General features: G+C 30.0%; 1 protein-coding gene across 3 annotated transcripts in view; it reads left to right on the forward strand.

Annotated features, from left to right (window-relative positions):
* LOC146539073 (estradiol 17-beta-dehydrogenase 11-like) overlaps positions 1 to 20,307 on the forward strand; it is a 57,856-nt gene that overhangs the window by 25,981 nt on the left and 11,568 nt on the right. For all 3 annotated transcript variants that reach the window (XM_085185274.1, XM_085185272.1, XM_085185273.1), the window contains exon 2: positions 12,329 to 12,742. In XM_085185274.1, the coding sequence (XP_085041400.1) occupies positions 12,436 to 12,742 (307 nt within the window). In that variant the 5' untranslated portion in view covers positions 12,329 to 12,435. The remainder of the gene's footprint in view (positions 1 to 12,328; positions 12,743 to 20,307) is intronic.

The raw sequence follows: 20,307 nt of genomic DNA on the forward strand, positions 1-20,307 counted from the left end.
TGAGAGGCAATGAAGACAGTTAAAGCGTGTAATAAAACTATTCTAGATAAACAAAACTAGAGTTATTTCATTAATAGTCAACTTTAGATTGATAGCAACAACTTTTATTATATATTAGTAATAATGAACTACATTTATATAATGTGTAACATCAGAATTGGTACTTTTTTATACAAGAATAAAAGTACTCACTGGGTCAGTGTCAACGTCTATAACGAGTTTTAAACGTGTTATAAAGTCCAATTTAATCGTACTTTGTGAATGGCCTAATTTCATAAATATCAAAGACTTAAACTTAAACCATAAAAACATTTTATCATATTTATAAAATATTACCTAATATGCTTTATTTCACATGTATCAGTTTAGCAAGTGGTAATTAGACCCATTTTTACTGGTCGTGTCGAGTTACAGATCTCAACGCCGCTTCGTGTGTCCTATTCCCAGAGTAAAAAAAGTAAATAGCTTATTCCCCCAACTGGGGATCGAACTCGTAATGCTTACAGTCAGACACTGCCTAACAAAGCTCATTAGGTAGAGTGTATTTATTTCAAAACTGTGTCATATTACCGCAGAAAATCGTTCAAAGTTCTTGATAATAAAAATAAACCTATCATTATGTTTATTTTTAAATTCTTTCCCGTTTCTTATCCCGTTTAGAGTAAGCAGTAATTTGTCTCTCACAAATGCTTGTTTAAATAAAACGCACTTTAAGTTAGTTTGCTTAAACTGAGTATACTTACATATGTTTAAAGTTTCTAACTTCGGAAATGTAATATTATATTTATTTTTCAAATTTCCCGTAACTATTAACAATATATGTTAGTCACTTAACATAATAATCAGCTTCACGCTGTATCCCGCACACAGCAGGGTAGGCAGAGGAACCTAGTGTTAAAACACTCTGCTCTTCATTTTCCGTCGCATTACAGTCACACTGTGCCCCTGGGTCTCGACGACCTCATTTAACACTAAAATAAGAGATACCTAATAACTTATTACTTTTCATTTAAATATACTGTTCTACAATATATTGCTAAGCTATAATAAAGATTTTCTTTATATAAGTAAACTATTTAAGGTGATGTTGTATGAACATAAAGCATATATTAAAGATTAAATAAAAAAAAATTCGGTCCAATGGCACAGAGAAAGCAGTGAAAGCATAAAAAGGACGGCGAAACACCCAAATTACCGTTGACCGGTGCTTGGCAACTAGACGAGACGAACTAACAGGTTTTAATATGCCACAATGATTTACTTTTAAAATGATTTAATCTGTACATTTTTGTTTAAATTAGATTAATAAGTAAATTGACAAAAAAATAGGCATTAAAATTTGAACATAATAAAAACTATATATGGTACTGTTTGAATTTGTGTATGTATTAATACTAATAATATTATAAATAGATTAATAAATACTAACTGTACGTACATACATATCCTGTAATTCTTGGATGGTATAATTTAACTATTATAGTTAAATCTTCTTGTTATCTTATTGAAGTTACCGCATTTTTAAACTCAGTGTGATACTCCGATGTAAATTATGATATGAAACTTAAAATAATTACTTATCTTAAATATATTTTTTATAATTTATACCAAGGTTAGTTACTGAGAAATATGAATAATATAATTTTCTTATTTAACATTTTGTGTTATTATATATTTATTTTAATGATGATAATTATATAATCTTTTTTTTTGCTGTCATAAAATTTAAATGAATTATTTAACTCCAAAATATTGTGCTCTACTAGAACTGAATATATTTACATTTGTTAAAATATTTTGAATTTCTTATAAATAGATTTAAAATTGTTTTAGCGCTCATTATTTCAAAGAAAAAGAAATTTCTAGAACTACGACATTAAAAACTTTTGCATCGTTTTTAGTGACTTAAAATCTGTAGTTTCGATATTGAATAATTTACTTTCGAGTACATTTATATACTTATACACTTTTAGTTTGCTTTTTTAATTGTCCTGATACATTTATTAATAATATTACTGCGATTATTTAATAATAAACGTCATGACGAATATTTTTTTCAGGTTCGACAACATTTTTCTTAAGTATTGAGTATATACGGACATTATATATGTAAACATACCTATAGGATAAGCGATTGTATTACAGCATGCATGGTTGCTCTCTTATCTAATGTTATTTTATATAATTACATTATTCATTATATTACAAAATAACTTAGAAGTCGATAGATAGTTTTTGATTAATTGCTTTTGCTTCTTGATGTTCCTTTTGATTGTTTAATATCAAATTATTATAAGCACACTCAATTATTATATCTTACTAGAAGACATGTTCTTGTCTCTTCAATGTATATTCCAATTACATTTCGCATCTCAGCCGCATGTGTCGCGTAAATTAAAGTGGGGAACGTAAGAGTCTAAATAGGAATGGAGTGTCTTAACACTAAGTATCCAGGTTATTTAATTATATAGATGGAGTTCTCGACTAAATAAGGTAATTCTACGAATATGCTTGACTATTTGAGCAAAAATGGTAACTTGGTGATGATGGGTTTTCATTGAGCTTTAATAATATGTATTTTTTCTAAAGCACTGCAGATGATACTTTCTTCGATGTATATCGTTTTTGTCTTTCTCAATTTCCCTGCATTATCTTGTCTTTCCCGCTACTTTGCACTTATCCACTTCCACGGGTTGACTGGAAGAGATCTCTTCTAGAGATAAGTCCACCGTTGTGCATGTCTTTTCATAATGTATGTTTTATTATGTGTTAATTTAGTGCAATAAAGAATACGTTATTTTTCAATTGCTTAAAATTACAGAATCAACTACTACTACTCAGTCGTGATAGAACAAAATTTCTCTAAAGCAATTACGTATAAGTATGATTTGATTCATAATAAGTTTGGAGATAGAAAGGAAGGAAAGGAAATAGAAATACAAATTTGTCAAATTAGGCACGTCTTTTATGCGGATGTTATTATTAGGTACATTAAATATCTAAATTTGTATCTAACTATGGCTTGTAATGTATTGTATAAACTAAAAAATATATATTTTATGGACCTTTTAAGATTTTACGTTATTTTCTTCTAAAATTAATTCATCCTCTGTTTTACATTAAATCTGTTAGTGTATTTCAGTCTGTGCAGCAGATAATTCTTAATTAATAAATTGTATTTTTTTCTGGGATTTTCGTAGAATACACATAATTTTTTTTTTCTTTATTGAAGTGGAACGGAGCATTTAAATTTGACGAAACCAGGAAAGGCTAATGCTAAAATATATAATAATAATTTTATCATATTTATATTTTACTGGCTGATCGCTATAATAAACGTCATCTGTGGTAATTGGTAATATTTATATATTTTATTATTACGCGGAAAGTAAATATAAATATTTATACATGATTTTTGTTTATTTAATATTTATTGAGGAAAACCTGTTAGATTCATTTTTAATATTAAAAAATTGATTTGGTTGAGCTTTATTGCTTAGTACCTTAGATATTAGTTGAAAACATATTTTACTTTCTATTTTACAAGTGTGAGAAAACTAAAATATAATAAAAAAATAAAAACATTACAACAAAATACCTATAGAGTAAAAATCTATAAATTTTAAAGAGATTATGTGTGACGGCAGTCTATGTAAATAAATGCCATGAATATGTATAGAATACACCTGCGTAGTGTGTAGCTTTGTTAAGTTGGTAGTTGTTACAAATATGTACGTTTGACATTGATTTATCTACTTAGTGCATACTTGGATCTTATTTATAGAGATTTTAAAATAAATATGTTGGTAGTATTGATTGAACACGATTATATTTCTAAACTATTACCTAATATTTTCTTTTATTTGGAGATGAGAGAGGAATTTGTATTTTAATAGATTAATGATGTTTCAAATAATTAGTTTTAAAGATTCCAAAGAAAAAATGATTTATGGTTTTTATTTTCTCTATAATAATAAGAATATCGTTTGCCGCCATATTTAAGTAGTTGTCCGTGACTAATAAGAACGTGTTTTTTTTACCAGAGTGCCAACCAAGCATTAATCAAAATACATAAGAAAACGAACATTAATAAAAAATTATGGCTAAGTCAATTCTTAATCATGAGTACGAATACAGCAAAAAGTTAAGACATGACCAATAAAATATAAAGTTAAATAAATCATTTTGGAAAATTTTAATATATAATTTATAAATTAAGTGTGTCTCAACAAGGAAAATTAATTATCACCATTAATGAATTCCTATTTTCATATCTATATAAAACTTTACACGGTAATGAAGCGTGATTTTAAACCATATATTTCTTTCTATACATAATATGAAGACTACTATAATATGACATGCCATAATATCATTTAAAATTATTTTACAATATAATTATATTATACATAGGTATATGTTGTATATCGTCGCCATCATATCACATTTTATTATTGAATTATGTGATCACGCGATTGTTGTTTATTTAGTACCATCACTCCCAACATATGCAAATAAAATTAAGTTATTGCAAACACTAATTAAAAAGAAACACTTAACGTAATAATTTACCAAATTTTATAAGCCAAGGTAAGTTCTGGCGCCGCCGCCGTGATGCAGTTGACACATACGTCTGTCGGAAGAGCGTTTTTATTTGCAATAATGGGTACTGCTTTTCGTTTAATTGGATTGATAATAAATCTTATTAATGCTAAAATTTTACATTGTAATGGATTAAAGAAGACATTTCCTGTACCTACTCTCGGTTTATACCATAAATTGCAAGATATGTCGTTAAGATAAACAACGTTATGACGTCACTTTTTAGGGTTCCGTACCCCGAAAGGAAAAAACGGCACGGCAGAATCCTTGAAGCACATAAAACTAGTTTTTAAGCGTATTTTTGCGTTGCAATCAAAAGATTCATGATTTCCACCATATATGCTTCGATTTTGTTGCATTTTGTATGAAATTCGCCGCGAAATCAAACTTGACTTACTTCTTACTTCTCGTTGACCTAAGAAATTTGACACGAAGTGAGAAATCACAACATAAATAACGAAAAAATTAAATTCATAGGAAAAATCATACAAAATAAGTGCATATGGCCGCAAACTTATAAAAGTTTTTATTTATTTATAAGTTGTTCTTTCCATTGACCTACAATCTTGAAATAGGTGCGGAAGCCTCGGTGTGCGAATCCGCCTCGCACTTTACCGGTTTTTTTTTCAACTATAAGCGATAGCAAGAGGTACAGTAGTAAATGAGTGGTCATTTGAATTTTCAGAAAAGACATATCTTGATATATACGTAAAGAAAGATTACAAAATTAAATAAACATCTGACCTTACAATATAAAAAGTTTTAAATTGCCGTCATTCTGATGTTAATTTACCTACTTACTTCATGTTATTTACCGTGAATTTAAAATATAATGAAACAATATTAGTGTTCTCACGAACTATTCCTCTTGTTGTATTAAGAGAAATATGTTATAAACAAAATTTTAAAAATATAATAATGTAATCGCCGTTTGGTGTCGTGATTGCTAATGAAAGTAGGGCAAGGCCGAATAATGCATTTTCGATAACGCTTGAAATAAATATTAGTTATATGAATATATAATTTTATTTGATAAGTATTTGGATTGGTACATCTTTTAAGAGTTAGTTCATAATTTTTTATAATTAATAAGTGTACAATTATGTACAATGCTGTAAAAAAATGCTTTTTATCGGTAAGCCTTATATGATATCTAAATTAAAGAAGATGTTTTGTTTATAAGTATGAAACATTTTGAAAAAATAAGAACTTTTAAGAAAATATAAATAGAATATCTTAACTTGGCACCAGAGCGAAGATATGAAAATATAAATAAATAATAATTCATTTTCCTGAGTGGGAAACGAACCCACAACCGTCGCATCGCTTTTGTGTGCCTCTGCGCCACGACGATCTTTATTTATTCTATTCAATCAGATTTATGTCAGCTAACAGTTCTTAATTTCCAACAAATTTTCTTTGCCAAGGTCTTACACTAGAACACTACTAAAAACACAAACTACGGCATTACCTAACATTTCATTAGTTCATAATTTCAAAATTGCGGTAACGTTGGATTTGTGTACGTCTGTAGGTACATGTCGTGCCGAATGTTATGTAGAATGTGGATGTTGCAGCACTCGTATGGCGCAAGCAGAGTATTGAGATATTGGAGCGAATGTACGCTAGAATGATACCTGTGACGTGACGCAGAGGCTTCTAGTTTGAACTATGACGGTAGGACTTAGAAGGTCTATTACCACACCTTAAATAATGTCTAAATCTAAATTATGTATATAAATTATATTATACGCTAATAATTTATAACTAATAACATATTATTATTAACATCCATGTCATATGTGAGGGATATTAATATTGATAGAAGCTTACTTATGATTTTTTAAATACCGGTTACACTGGATATGTAATTTAATGAAATAAAAACACTAACAAAAAAAAAGATACTCGTTTAGTTTGTTAGTTTATTAACGATATATCTACCTGTTCAAAAACGCTACAAGCTTTTTGCTTTATACTGTAGCCTACAAGCGCCGCTCGCAGCTTCGTGCACTAGTAATACTAAATTCTCATATATTATACATATATTATTAAGTATAGCATATAATCTTATTTTGATAAGCTAACTTTATATATTCGTGCCAACTCCAACAAAATCTGTTTCATGGTTTAAAAAATGGGATGCGTATTTTACTAAGTTAAAAAAAGAAATTAGGACAAACAATAAAATCAATAAAGTACAATTTTAATTTTTTTTTAATTTTATTTATAAGCTTAAGCTGCTGCTCCCCGCAAACTGAAGTTTGTCTATTTTATAAGTTAATTTCCCATTGTCCTACAATCCTGCAATTGTTACGAAACCCTCACTAGATGTAACCGACTCGCACTTGACCGGCTTTTTTTCCCTAACGAACTTGAAATCTGATTTTGACTTATCAATTACACACCAGTACGTGTTTCCAATGTGACCTTCGTCAAGACAATCGGTTAACGCACTACGTATTCACTATTAATTCATCCATGCCATAAAACATAATATCGAATTCTGATCACAGATTTGTATGATATATGCGTCATTGTTCGTGTTTATGCATATTTATGTATGTCTGTATGCATGGTCTTCAGCATGGATACTTTGAAGTGAATTGATGGATGCGAAATAATTATTATGCAAATTATTTTAACTATAACCATAAAGCGCTTTTATTTCTTGGTATATTCTTATAGGGTTTTTTTAAATGTATGTTTATTTATATATAGTTTACACAGTATTTTTCTTTTTATTATTTTACTAAAAGATTTGTTAATTAACTTAATTACATTTGCAAAGTTAAAATAAATATATTTAAATCCATTTAGTATCGTTTGTGTGTGTGTTTGTGTACATAATCTCTATCTAGACATCGTGTTATCAATAAATTTAATTAAATATATAATAGTTAAATAATTAAAAGTCTTTTATTTTGATAACGTTAATAAGCGCTATTAGCGGATTCATATTTTAATTTAAATAAATCAGAAATGTTCATTCAATAGCCGTTCTAGAGACTTTTTTCTTAATATACGTTCTCAATAAAAATAGAAAAGAAAATAGTAATATCTACGTTAAGTATCTAACACTAGTGTGTCCAATGAATTATTATTGTCATCAATAATAATAAAGGAAAATTTAGCTAGTAGATACTGTCGCGTCTACAATTTTACTCGGAAAATTGTTTATAGCAAACATTGGAGGACTTACATATGTATGTTGAAGCTGTAAACTATTAGGAGTGTAGGAATAGTCCTATAGGTGTTTGTTATAATCTCACAATTTCGTTGAAATATTAATAAGAAATATAAATAAAGATTTTTATTATTATCTATATATATAAAATCGAAAGGTCACTCACTCATCACGAAATCTCAGAAACTACAAGTGCTAGGAATCTCAAATTTTGTATAGGAGTTACTTATGGGACGTAGGTGCTCGCTAAGACGGGAATTTGCAATATTCGACTTCTAAGGGGTTGTTTTTGGGGTCGAAAGTTTGTATGAAACTTCGTTACTACAAATGCTAGGAGTCTCAAATTTTGCATAGACGTCACTTGGACGTAGTCATGGAGACAGAAATTGATAATAACATAGTTCACGCGGGTGTAACCGCGAGCGGGCCGCTAGTTACTTATATGGATGTGTATTCATTTAAAATTAACATTTCATTTTAATTCATTTTCAAATTTGTGCATGTGTGATCAATTGATTGGATGTGTAATCTCATGTGTGAATGTGTATGAAATTGTATTCTAATTTCTTTATCTAAATTCATTTTTTATAAAATATTTTTTTCTAATTTAAAACATTAAAATTCTATACTTTATAATTTAGTACAAATTAACAGGAATAAAAATAAAACATATAATAAACTATAATATTAATTACTTTAACCGTCCGTTGCAGTACGCCGGTATGTTTTTAACACACTTAGCCATAATATTACTTAACACAGCCAATTCCAGACCCGTTAGTCATCTGTCGGACTTCCAAACTACGACTGTACTTTTATCATAACTGGATGTTATCTGTGTACAGTTACTGTTAATTGAATTTTGGCAGTCATGTTTTTTATATTCTATGGTGAAGTAGATTTATTTGTAGTTTCGTAATTACTTGAATATTCTGTTTGTTTTTTGTATTTATTAATTTTAAAATAAATTTACCAATTCTCTACTACAAATATTTGAAGGTTCTATTGTTTCAAATATGTATACAATCATTCCAAAAAATCATTTACTTATGTTAAACAATAAAATTAGTTACAATTAAACATAAACTATGATCACCTATAAAAATTAAAAAAATATTATCAACTATAGATGACAGGTTGAAAGTTATAAATCATGAATTTAATAATTAGAAAATGTCCACTGACTAACGACGATCTAGGTGTAATACAGTTAATCAGACGGATTGCTTGAAACCGTCGTGGCGCAGCGGAACAAGGGTGCGACTGTAACGCGACGGTTGTGAGTTCAATCTGATTCGAAGAAATGAAATATTTCATATTTTAGCTCTCGTAACGAGTAAAAACAAAAACACTACGTTAAATTCCGGCACTCAACCTCAATCTCAATCTCAATGCTTTCAGAATTCGGTAAATAGGTGGAGAATGGAATTGTCTTAATAAGAACTGAGTGTCTCAACTAGGTTCCCAGGTTCCCTCCACTATGTGGGGGACACATCGTGAAGATAAATAAAAAAGTATATTTCAATATGTTAATATTGCATAGCATTTGAAACCAGACTATACTTGTATAGTAATCAAGTAAGCTGTTTTTATTATTGCTAATCGTATTTGTAGCTTCAGGCTATATGCTAATGGCGCTCGCTTGTAATTTTTTATTGCACTGACCTTGATTGATGGTGTACCGAGTGTTTGCTATCGCAACACTAACTGCTAATACTGGTTGCGTTCACCGACCGACGACAGCGAGGGTTTCGAAACCAGCTATATTGGAAGTAAACTACTTATTTTAAATTAACTCAACACACATAGCCTCCAGAATTCCGCAGAGAGTGGGGAATGGAGTGTCTTAACACTAGGTTTTCTCTGTATACCCTGCTGTGTGCGGGATACAGCGTGAAGCTGATTTTTTTAAATTAACGGATATTGAAACTCGATACTTTTAAATTATTATCGGTTTTTATATTTAATTCTTTATTTAAAATTTGACATTCACTTATATTATTGAGATATTTATTAAGAATATATCTATATATATAAAAGGACTTGTCCTCACTGACTGAGGTAAGACGCACGCACAGCCGTAACCGCTGATGGTAGAAACGTTAAATTTGGAGAAATGTTTACTTTCGCAATCTGGACATCCACTAAGAAGGGATTTTGAAAAATTTTTACCTTAAAGGGGTGAAATAGGGGATGGAAGTTTGTATGGAAAAAAAATTAAATCGGCACCGATTTTTATAAAATTTGAAATTTAGATTTTTAAAAGTATTTAATTGAACACGTGTTTCATCGTTTTCTAGAATTCTCTCCCTAAGGGTACAAATAAGGGGTTGAAAGTTTGTATAGGTTTTTTTTTAAATCGTCACCAATTTTTATAAAATTTGAAATTCAGACTCTTAAACGTATATAATTAAACACATGTTTCATGGTTTTCTAGAATTCACCCCCTAAGGGTGCAAATAAGGGGTTGAAAGTTTGTATGGGAAACTTCTTAAATCGCCACCGATTTTTATAAAATTTGATATTTAGACTCTTAAAAATATTTCATTGAACACATGTTTCATGGGTTATTAGAATTTACCCTTAAATACGCAAGCGAAGTTGCGCGTGTCCGCTAGTTTAATATAAAAGTGAACTGGCATCACTATTTTTTGTCATTTTTTGCTTAACAGTTCGACCTCGAGGATTTTAATTTGATTGCCTTATTGCTCAAAATGATTGGTTGGCTCATAGTAAAAGCTTCCTTGAGCCGGTTTTGTCATAATAAAAGCATAAAAAATTATAATTTAGAAAGTTGTTTTTAACACATATATGTTAAATGTTTTGGAAATTGATTGATGGACGTACTGTTTAGGTGGAAAGTTTTAAATATTTAACTATATACCTCATTTTGTCTATCTGTCTGTCTGTCTTTCTATTTATCAGGGCTAATTTCCGAAACAGCTTTGTATGGCTTTTGAGCAACATGTAGGCTATTTTTAATCCCGAAATAGCCAATTTCCGAATTTTCCTTAAATATACTTATATAATATTAAATAATGATATCGGGGTTTGCTCATATAAGTTAAATTTAAAATTATATTTAAGATGAATGAATGATAATAACTCACTTATTACATATTCAAGCTAAAATTGTAGATAATTTAAAAATATCTAATAAAATGGAATAAATAAATAAAAAGAAAATAAGATAATAGAATTCAGTATACAAATTACTTTACAAAAATATACCTAATAAAACAATTTACTTGCAAAAACAAAATGCCATGGTGATTACTACAGTACTAATGGGGGGTGTTGCTAACGCCGTGACAAACAGAGCGTGGACTACGTTACTTACGTTTGCGCGTGAATACACCTGAGAATATTTTCTTATTTCATAGAATAATATTTCTTATTTCTTACTAGAAATTGAAAATTTTATACATTTTGTTTCTTTTTTTTTTTGCTGTGTCTCGCATATAGCAGGTAAAGACTCTCCACTCGCCACTCTCCGCCAAATTCTGGAGGCACTGTTCACTGTTGACTGACGGTACAATGCTGCTTTTGCCTCGATACCGTAGCAAAGTAATGAAAATATTAAATACTAGCGGCCCGCTCGCGGTTTCACCCGCGTGAACTATGTTATTATTAATTTCTGTCTCCATGGCTACGTCCTAGTGACGTCTATGCAAAATTTGATACTCCTAGCATTTGTAGTAACGAAGTTTCATACAAACATTCGACCCCAAAAACAACCCCTTAGAAGTCGAATATTGCAAATTCCCGTCTTAGCAAGCACCTACGTCCTATAAATAACTCCTATGCAAAATTTCAGATTCCTAGCACATGTAGGTTCTGAGATTTCGTGATGAGTGAGTGACTTTTCGATTTTATATATATAGATAAATACATATTTCATTTCCTCGAATGGGAATCGAACCTACAACCTATAGCCCTTACAGTCACATGCTTTTGCCCCTGCGTCACGATTAGTCTCAATGTTAGGATAAAATATTCTTGTATTAGTACTGATGTAAATGTATATATTTATTATCTTTAAATATATCAGTGAGTTCACCTATGTCGTCTATGCCTTATTAAAATTTGCATATTGCTTCTAAGCGCAATTGTAAACGTATGTAATTTGGTAATGTATTTTTAATTCGCGTAGAAACGGATATAAATTTAAGTAAATATTTCGTTTCAACTTATATATAAAACAAATATTGTTTATTACGAAACCAATTATATTAATTGGCATGTTATAGCGAAAAATAATTTGTGTTAATATTAACACACAACTTCTATTATTTTTATGCTGCCACAGATTAATAAACATTTTTAGCATAAAGGTGTTAATAACATCAGAGGAAAACATCCTTTTTGGGTTTACCCAAAATTTAAAATTTAATAAATATATTATTTTTAAAGATAAATTTACTTAACATAAAGCAATATATACCTTGATTTTGTTAAACGAAAATAATTAAAAGAAAGATTTTATAATTTTTAAGTCAGTAGTAACATTTTAATTCAACTTAGCTTCAATTGTTACAGATCGGGATACCTACCACATACATAATCAATGCAACACAACCAAATCTAAATGTATTAACAAGGAATGCGCCATAGAACAACTTTATAGATTTAAAACATATACCAAAATGGCAACTGAAAGGCAAGAATATATGAATGGAATAAGACCTGGACCTTTGACAAGGGAGATTCCAGAATGTATGCGAGAAAAATACACAATAATACAAACAATATTTGATGTAATAGCATTTTTAATGGTGGCCATCGGTCATGTTATTCAAGGAATATATAAATCTATAATTGGACATCCAAAGAAGGATTTGAAGGGTAGTATAGCTTTAGTGACGGGCGGTGGAGGCGGCCTCGGCAGTCTGATTGCTCTGAGGCTGGCCAGGCTCGGCTGCATCGTCGTTTTATGGGACATAAACAGTAAAGGTCAGTAAAATTAGCCTTGTAATATCCCGACACTTTACTTTTTTGTGTAATTATTAATATTATTTTTATTTCAGTATATATCTTATTTAATATAAAGATAAATTAATGGAACTGCAAGGTTTCCCTTTAGCTAACTCCTTACACAGCTTTTTACCTTGTGTCTATTGTAAACGTAATCCTAAATAAGAAAATTACAAACACAACCCTAATTAACCATCTATTAAATACTTAATCGTAAGAGAATGCTAACACAAAAATATTTTATTTACACAACAACCAAAAATTATTTCTACTTGTCCAAACGTCTAGTTCAGGTATACATTGTAAATAGCAAATAGGCTCTACAATTTACGCGTCACATATATCAAAACGATCACCTTTCAGACAAGCATTCTAAGTTAAACATACGTCTGACAGTCACCGAGATGCATTGTCCGTGAGTTGCAAAACAGCTACAATCTATACCAAGGATGAGCAACACGAGCCCGCTATGCGACTCATCAAGCAATTCTAAAATTGAATTTATGGCGGAACTAAACGCCGCAATTTGCATGGACACCAGAGCAAAATGATTTCATTTTCTCGAATGGGCATCGAGCCCATACCCTGTCGCATATACAGTCAAACTCTCTGCCCCTGCGCCAGGACTGGCCTCTTTTATTTTATCTATTTTCTCATACATTTATTAATTGAATATAGATAGGTAGGTTATTTATAGTATGGTTTCATATTAAACTTGTTTTGTGACGATTGTTTAACTTGGCCCCTTGATAAAAAAAGGTTGGGTACCCCTGATCTACATGCATATACATTTTATTACTCTTAGTTGCACAGCTTTAATTAAGTTTAAATGTAGTAATCTTAATAAATCTTTTTAGAGTGTTAATTAAACAAAGAATTGAATGCCTATTTTGTATACAATTTCTTGTATACAAAATCTTTATTTGTTGCTTTAAATTAAGTCATGTAAAAAGAACCAATTTGCCCGTGTTACTGTAAACACGACAGGTTGCAGGTTCGATTCCCACTCGAGGAAATTAAATATTAAATTTTCCCGCTCTGGTACCGAGGCAAAACGCGTTGAGTTTCACCACTCAATACGTAATGCCTCCAAGATTCGGTGGTATGTGGGCAACGGAGTATCTTAATACTAGGTTCCCTCTGCACCACCTAAAATCTGTTTAATATCTGATCTGTTTAATATCTTACTAATTTGTAAAATTAGTAAGATTTAATTTAATTTTGAGTAAGTCTTCTTTATTATATATCTAAGGCTTCCCACAAAGTACAACTTTAAATAAGCTTATGAAGACATATAAATTTGTTGCACGGCATAAATAATAAATTACTGTGATATTTTTGTAAAAATCTTAACCTGAAAAATCATAACCAGAAATTTAATTGATAATAAAAACAATCAGGAAAGCGCGAGTCGGGCTCGCCCACCGATGGTTCCGTACAAAAATATTAGATACTTTGACATTTGTAAAAAGCAAATATAATGGATATTTAATATATAATATTATTTACCTTTTTATAAAAATCACACTTTTATTTACTGTAAGCTGCGTTGCTCTACGAAATTACAAGAGTCAGTAAATTGGTCAGTCAGGTCTTTGGGTGAAAAACGAAACAGCTTTTTGTTTCCTTAGTAGGTACTATGCTTTCATAGCTAAAGAATTTCTACTATCACGACTATAGAAGATTTTCACACTTTCCGTTTTCCATTCAGCCAGTATGTCAATGCGAGTAGGTAACGTTCCACTAAATGAAATATAAAGGGACTACGTAGTGTAATTTTTTTTACTTTGGCACCTTTAGACAGAATATATACACGCACGAACGAAACACGAAATGCTTCCAGAATTCGGCGTAAAGTCAGGATCGTTGTATCTTAATACTAGTTTTCTCTGCCTACCCTGCGATGTGAGATACACAGCGTGAAGCTGAAAACTATATTATAAAGTAAATATATTTTTATAAATTCAAATAATAATAAACTTCAATATGGCTATCGATTGCGCGCCCTTCACGCGTGACTGTCGAAACCTGTACAATGTTTACAGTCAAAGAGACCCTAGGCCAAAGTCGCTGTTGCAATCCATCGAAACTGGCCAACAAATATTGCTTTAGGTTTGTTAGGTACAAGTTTTAAGAAAAAATATCTGGACAGTGTCAACAGGTTTTATGACTTTTAATACAAAGGCCGTTGACGGCAGCTTTGTGATTTTCACGCATATTTAGATAGATATTCGAGATATACAGACAACGCAGAGTCTGTACATACTACCTAACTTGCCGACTATTTGGAGATGTAACTAAAATGCTTAATAAAAAAAAGTAAAGTTTCAACTGCAAAGCATGCTGTATAAGAAATAAAAAAATAAACAATCCAAAGAATACAAAGTACATACGTTAGAAAAAATGTTTTATTAAAAGACATGTCATTATCTCGATAAATCTCTATAGTCGTCTATTAAAATAATAATCACTAATTAATGTCAATTACAATTACACCATGAACGCAATACACATTGTTAACTCAACACCAGAATGAGGTATTACGAGAAACAATTGATATTTTTTGTCTTCACGCTGTATCCCGTATCCGCCGTTTGCGGGTTAGGCAAACGATACTTTTGAACTCAGTGTTAAGACAAACAGCCCGAATTCTGAAGGCATGAGGTACGTGTTAAGTGGGCGCTCAACGCCGCGCGTATAGTTTTTGTATTTTTTTTTTTTCAAATTGACAATTTATTAAATTGCTTATAAAGTAAAATAAGGCAAACGGACAGGCAGATATTCTTAATGATATTTCAGATTCTGCCCTCTCTTGTCACGAAATTTCATACCTATTACCTGTATTCTTTACAGGTAATTTCTGCCTAAAATAAACCTTTCTAAAATGAATTATGTTATTATTTTGTACATATTTATTTTTATAGTAAATTTATTATCTATACAAGTTGATAAAAAGCTAATACTAAATCCCACTGCCTTTTTGCTAATGTTCGTCATTCATAAAAATAACGGCACGTGGTAAAGTTTAACACAGAAAGAAAATTCAGATCGAGTTAATCCATCAAAAATATATTAATAAATAATTAAGGTTAAAGAGGATATAATATAAATTCTTTAAATTATTATTTAATCGGTGGAGGCACGTACCTATAGATAAAAAATTTTTTTGGCTTGTAAGTACTAATTAACTTACTTCTTCATAATTAATATTATGTTAATATAGCTTCTACCAGTATCATCAACCCTGTCTTCTATAAGGACTACCAAAGTCTCTCCTGCCTTTCTTACCGCTTTTCTTACCACACAAATCTTTTTTACCATTCTTGCAACATATATTCTCTCTATGTACCTAAATCAACTGAGCACGTTCTTCTTCATTCTTATTATCGAAAGATGGTTTCTAAGTTATCAATATCCTGATTCATCTTTCTTTCATTTTTCTTCTGTAATGCCAACATCTCACTACCATTAAACAGCTTTAGTATTAGCAATGCATAGTATATAGTGTTGTTAAAATTGTGATTAATTGCTATAAACTTGTAAAGACAATTTAATTTCAATTCCAAATTCCAACATTGTCACAAATTATATTTTATACACTTAATAAAATGTACGATTCGTATTAATTTAGTATGGCTTGTAGTTGTGCTATAAATGAAGCATATAATATGTAATACAGTGAGGTCGCCATTTAGTCGACCTAAGGAGATCAAGGAAAACTTCTTGAGTAATCTGTAGGTATTCATTAATCGAAAAAATTAATAAAGTAAATATAATCTTATGATTATCACCTATGGTAGTTATGGTTTATGGTTAGTATGTGGTAGTTAAGTTATTTATAAGTTTGAATAATAATAGTTACATATTTGAAACTCTAGTTATTACGCTTACCATTTTAAATATCTCTATTGTCTTGTTATTCTTTCCTTGTTTTTTTTTTGTTTTGTTATGAAATTCAATATTATGTCTAATTGTGGCGGAAAGCCTGTTGTACTGTGATTGATAGATTGAAAGTCGATTTTCTTCATCTCCACCCTGTACTGGTATTAATATGCAAAAAGTCTTTAGACTTTATTTGTAGAAATTTGTAGAACTTAATTGAGTGTGTTTCCGTGTCCCTGGCAAGAGGACCAAAAGTACGTTTTTATGCAAAAAAATATATAGTAAAAACCAATATTATAGAAATGAGTAATTAAATTTTAATAATTCTAAGATTTTGTTATATATTTTATAATAAAATGCAGCCAATATTTAATATATCGTATTTTTCACATTTATCATTTCATTTCAATTGAAAACCTTGCAACACAAAGTTATCGAGTTATTTCTTTTTATTATTTTAACATGCGATATTTCATACGTTTTACTATTTGCGAATTGTGAGAAAGCGGCTCGTAAATAAAGGAAAATCTCTTTATGTATACATTATCTGTGCTACGAGCTCATCTCAGACATGTCCATACAATATGTATGTAAAAGGAGAGCCAAGTTGCATATTAATACTTCGCATATACATTTCAAATAGCATCTATTATTTTATTGTTAGTAATAAAATAATTTATTATACCACGTTTGTATAACTTTGAATAACTATAACTTTGAATATAAATCATTCTTTAATGAAGCAGTTTTTTTGTAATGGATAATAGTAATAAAAAAATAAGAATTTTATCGGTATTTATGATGATAGAATAACAGCCAGTGTGGTCATGTGATATACACATTTATCTTTAAAGATCTTATAAGAAACCTTTTTTCCTTAAAAGGTACGGAACCCTAAAAATAATTTCACTTTTTGATGTTGTGAGAAATTATTATAATTATAGATATAATGATAACAATAAAATAATATTATTATTATTGTCATTATATCTATAATTAAATACCTAATAATACTGTATTTAACATTTAAAATTTCTATGTAATTAATGTTTAGCAATATCTATTAGAACTACGTAAGACGGTAATGCATCAGCTCACTAGAAGTTTTGTTAGCAATAATATGCTTAACAACATTAACACGATAGATTAAGATTTATCGTTTATTTTATTAATTTGTTTTAATTGATTTGTTTCTCTACAAGATTTTATAGTAGATAGAAAGATATGTGTTTTTATACAATTAAAGCTATTGGTTGTTACCAGTACTTAGAAGTAGTAATATACTCGTATTTTAACATTAGATTAAATATTCTGTAGTACGCTTCAAATCTTGCTGTTTGTTGAGTTTCCTTCTTTTAAAAGACATTTCTAAGTAGAACAACCATCAGAATCAGCGACATCTTCAATATAAATTGAATTTGGATGGATCGTTATGTTTTTCCACTTTTTACGTTATTATTAAGTATACCAGTCAGAAAAAAGTGTTTAAATTAATGGTATGACAGGATTTCAAATGTAACCGAATATCAACTCATATAAAAAATCTATTTACGTGCAATATCTGAAAACATAATTATGCTTTATTAAGCACTTACGCATAAAATCCGTTACCCGTTATCCGTTATCGTTAATAAACGGGCCAGTATTTTTATTGGGGTTAAATTATAAGTGTTTTGAGACATTATGTTTATAACATTAATATTTACATCCTCATAATCTTTCTAAATTCATACTAAAGTTTATTCGCCTCTTCTTTTTATGATCTTGTAACGGGATCTTAACACTTCAACCAATCTTAAAAACGTGTGAATCATAAGTTAATATAGAAAGTAGGTATATATTTGAAATAAGAATGTTTATTTTGTTCTTTATTTAGTTTTTTTTATAGCAAAGTATAAAAGCAAACACGGAAATGGTTAAATGTATCTTAAAAATATCAATTTTTATTCTATATTTAAATTATTTATTATTTTAAAGCGCATGCCAGTAACAGTTTTGATAATATTATTGACATTGAGTTAATTAACAGCTTCTGAGTTGAAAATTAAAATAACAATCGAACAAAAATGATATATCGAATTTATCGAAAAAATATTAAGATGCCGTTATGACGAAGGTGAGGCATGTCTGACTGATGGCCATAGTAGTGATTACAACCAGTATAATGTTTATACAGATTTCTTCTTCTTCAGCTTCACGTATCCTTTATTATAGCAGGGTAGACAGAGGAAGCCTAGTGTTAAGACATTTCGATTGCTGGAGGCATTGTGTGTTGAGTGGCAGAACTTAACGCCGCGCTTTGCTTCGACACAAAAGCGAAGAAATTAAAATATGAAATATTTCACTTTCTCGAATGGCAATCGAACCCAAAACCTGAAGCGCTTTCAGCCACACGTTTGTGCCCATGCCCATTAACTGGTCTCCATAGATAGCCTCCATATACATATATGTAAATAAAATAAAAATAAAACAACAGACAGACTATCTCTATCAATCCCACGGAATAATATATTTAAATATAACATGATATTTAAAATAAAATTAAAATTTCCATCAAATTTTACTAATCAGTTATTTCGATTTGGAATTGGAAAATAACATTGATGGATGTAATATAATGCATACAGCCTTAAGGTTATTCTCGACAGTGATTGATCAAAGGATTGCTTTGAAGGGATCGCTCGAAGTGTCTAATATTAAATCTCTCTACAGACATCAACAAATCGATGTTATTAATTGTGAATTTAAATAATAATATCTTCTTAGCCGTGTTATATAGGATGGGTATAATAAGTTTTAGATATATATACAACTAGCGGCCCGCTCGCGGTTTCACCCGCGTGAATTATGTTATTATTAATTTCTGTCTCCATGGCTACGTCCTAGTGACGTCTATGCAAAATTTGAGACTCCTAGCATTTAGTAACGAATGACAAAGACAAATGTCATTAGTATCGAAGTTTCATACAAACTTTCAACCCCAAAAACAACCCCTTAGAAGTCGAATATTGCAAATTCCCGTCTTAGCGAGCACCTACGTCCTATAAGTAACTCCTATGCAAAATTTGAGATTCCTAGCACATGTAGTTTCTGACATTTCGTGATGAGTGAATGACCTTTCGATTTTATATATATATAGATAAGAGAGCTGTCGTGGCAAAGGGTGACTGGAAACGTGACAGTGCAGTGGGTTCGATTCCCACTCGAGCAAATGAAATATTTAATATTTTAATTCTATATAATATATAGATAAATTTTAATAAAACAATCATTGTTGGCGGCCTAAAGTAGTACTACCGGCCTTCTCCACAGTATGTACGAATCAATTAATACATACTTAATTTTAATAATGGAAATTTTAAATTACTTAATTTCAACAGAAAAACATAATAATGATCATTCAAGGTGAACTGGATTCCGATAATTGGTGTAATTCAATGAACACTTTCAAGTGTGTACGGTCAAGTGTAGATGGTTACGACAAAATTGCCTACAAAATACACACGTACTCGTTTGTTACCTAATTACTTTCAACACTCTCACGGCATTGTTGAATTGTTCTATAGTGTACTTACTATATATATTTTTTATTTATTTATAGTACTGTATAATATATATATGTACTTATAATTATATATGTATGTAGAAGAATGTTCATCGGA

Source organism: Heliconius melpomene, chromosome 5, assembly GCF_056956725.1.
Source record: "Heliconius melpomene rosina isolate 202511_hmr_F chromosome 5, ASM5695672v1, whole genome shotgun sequence".
NCBI classification, from domain to species: Eukaryota; Metazoa; Arthropoda; class Insecta; order Lepidoptera; family Nymphalidae; genus Heliconius; species Heliconius melpomene.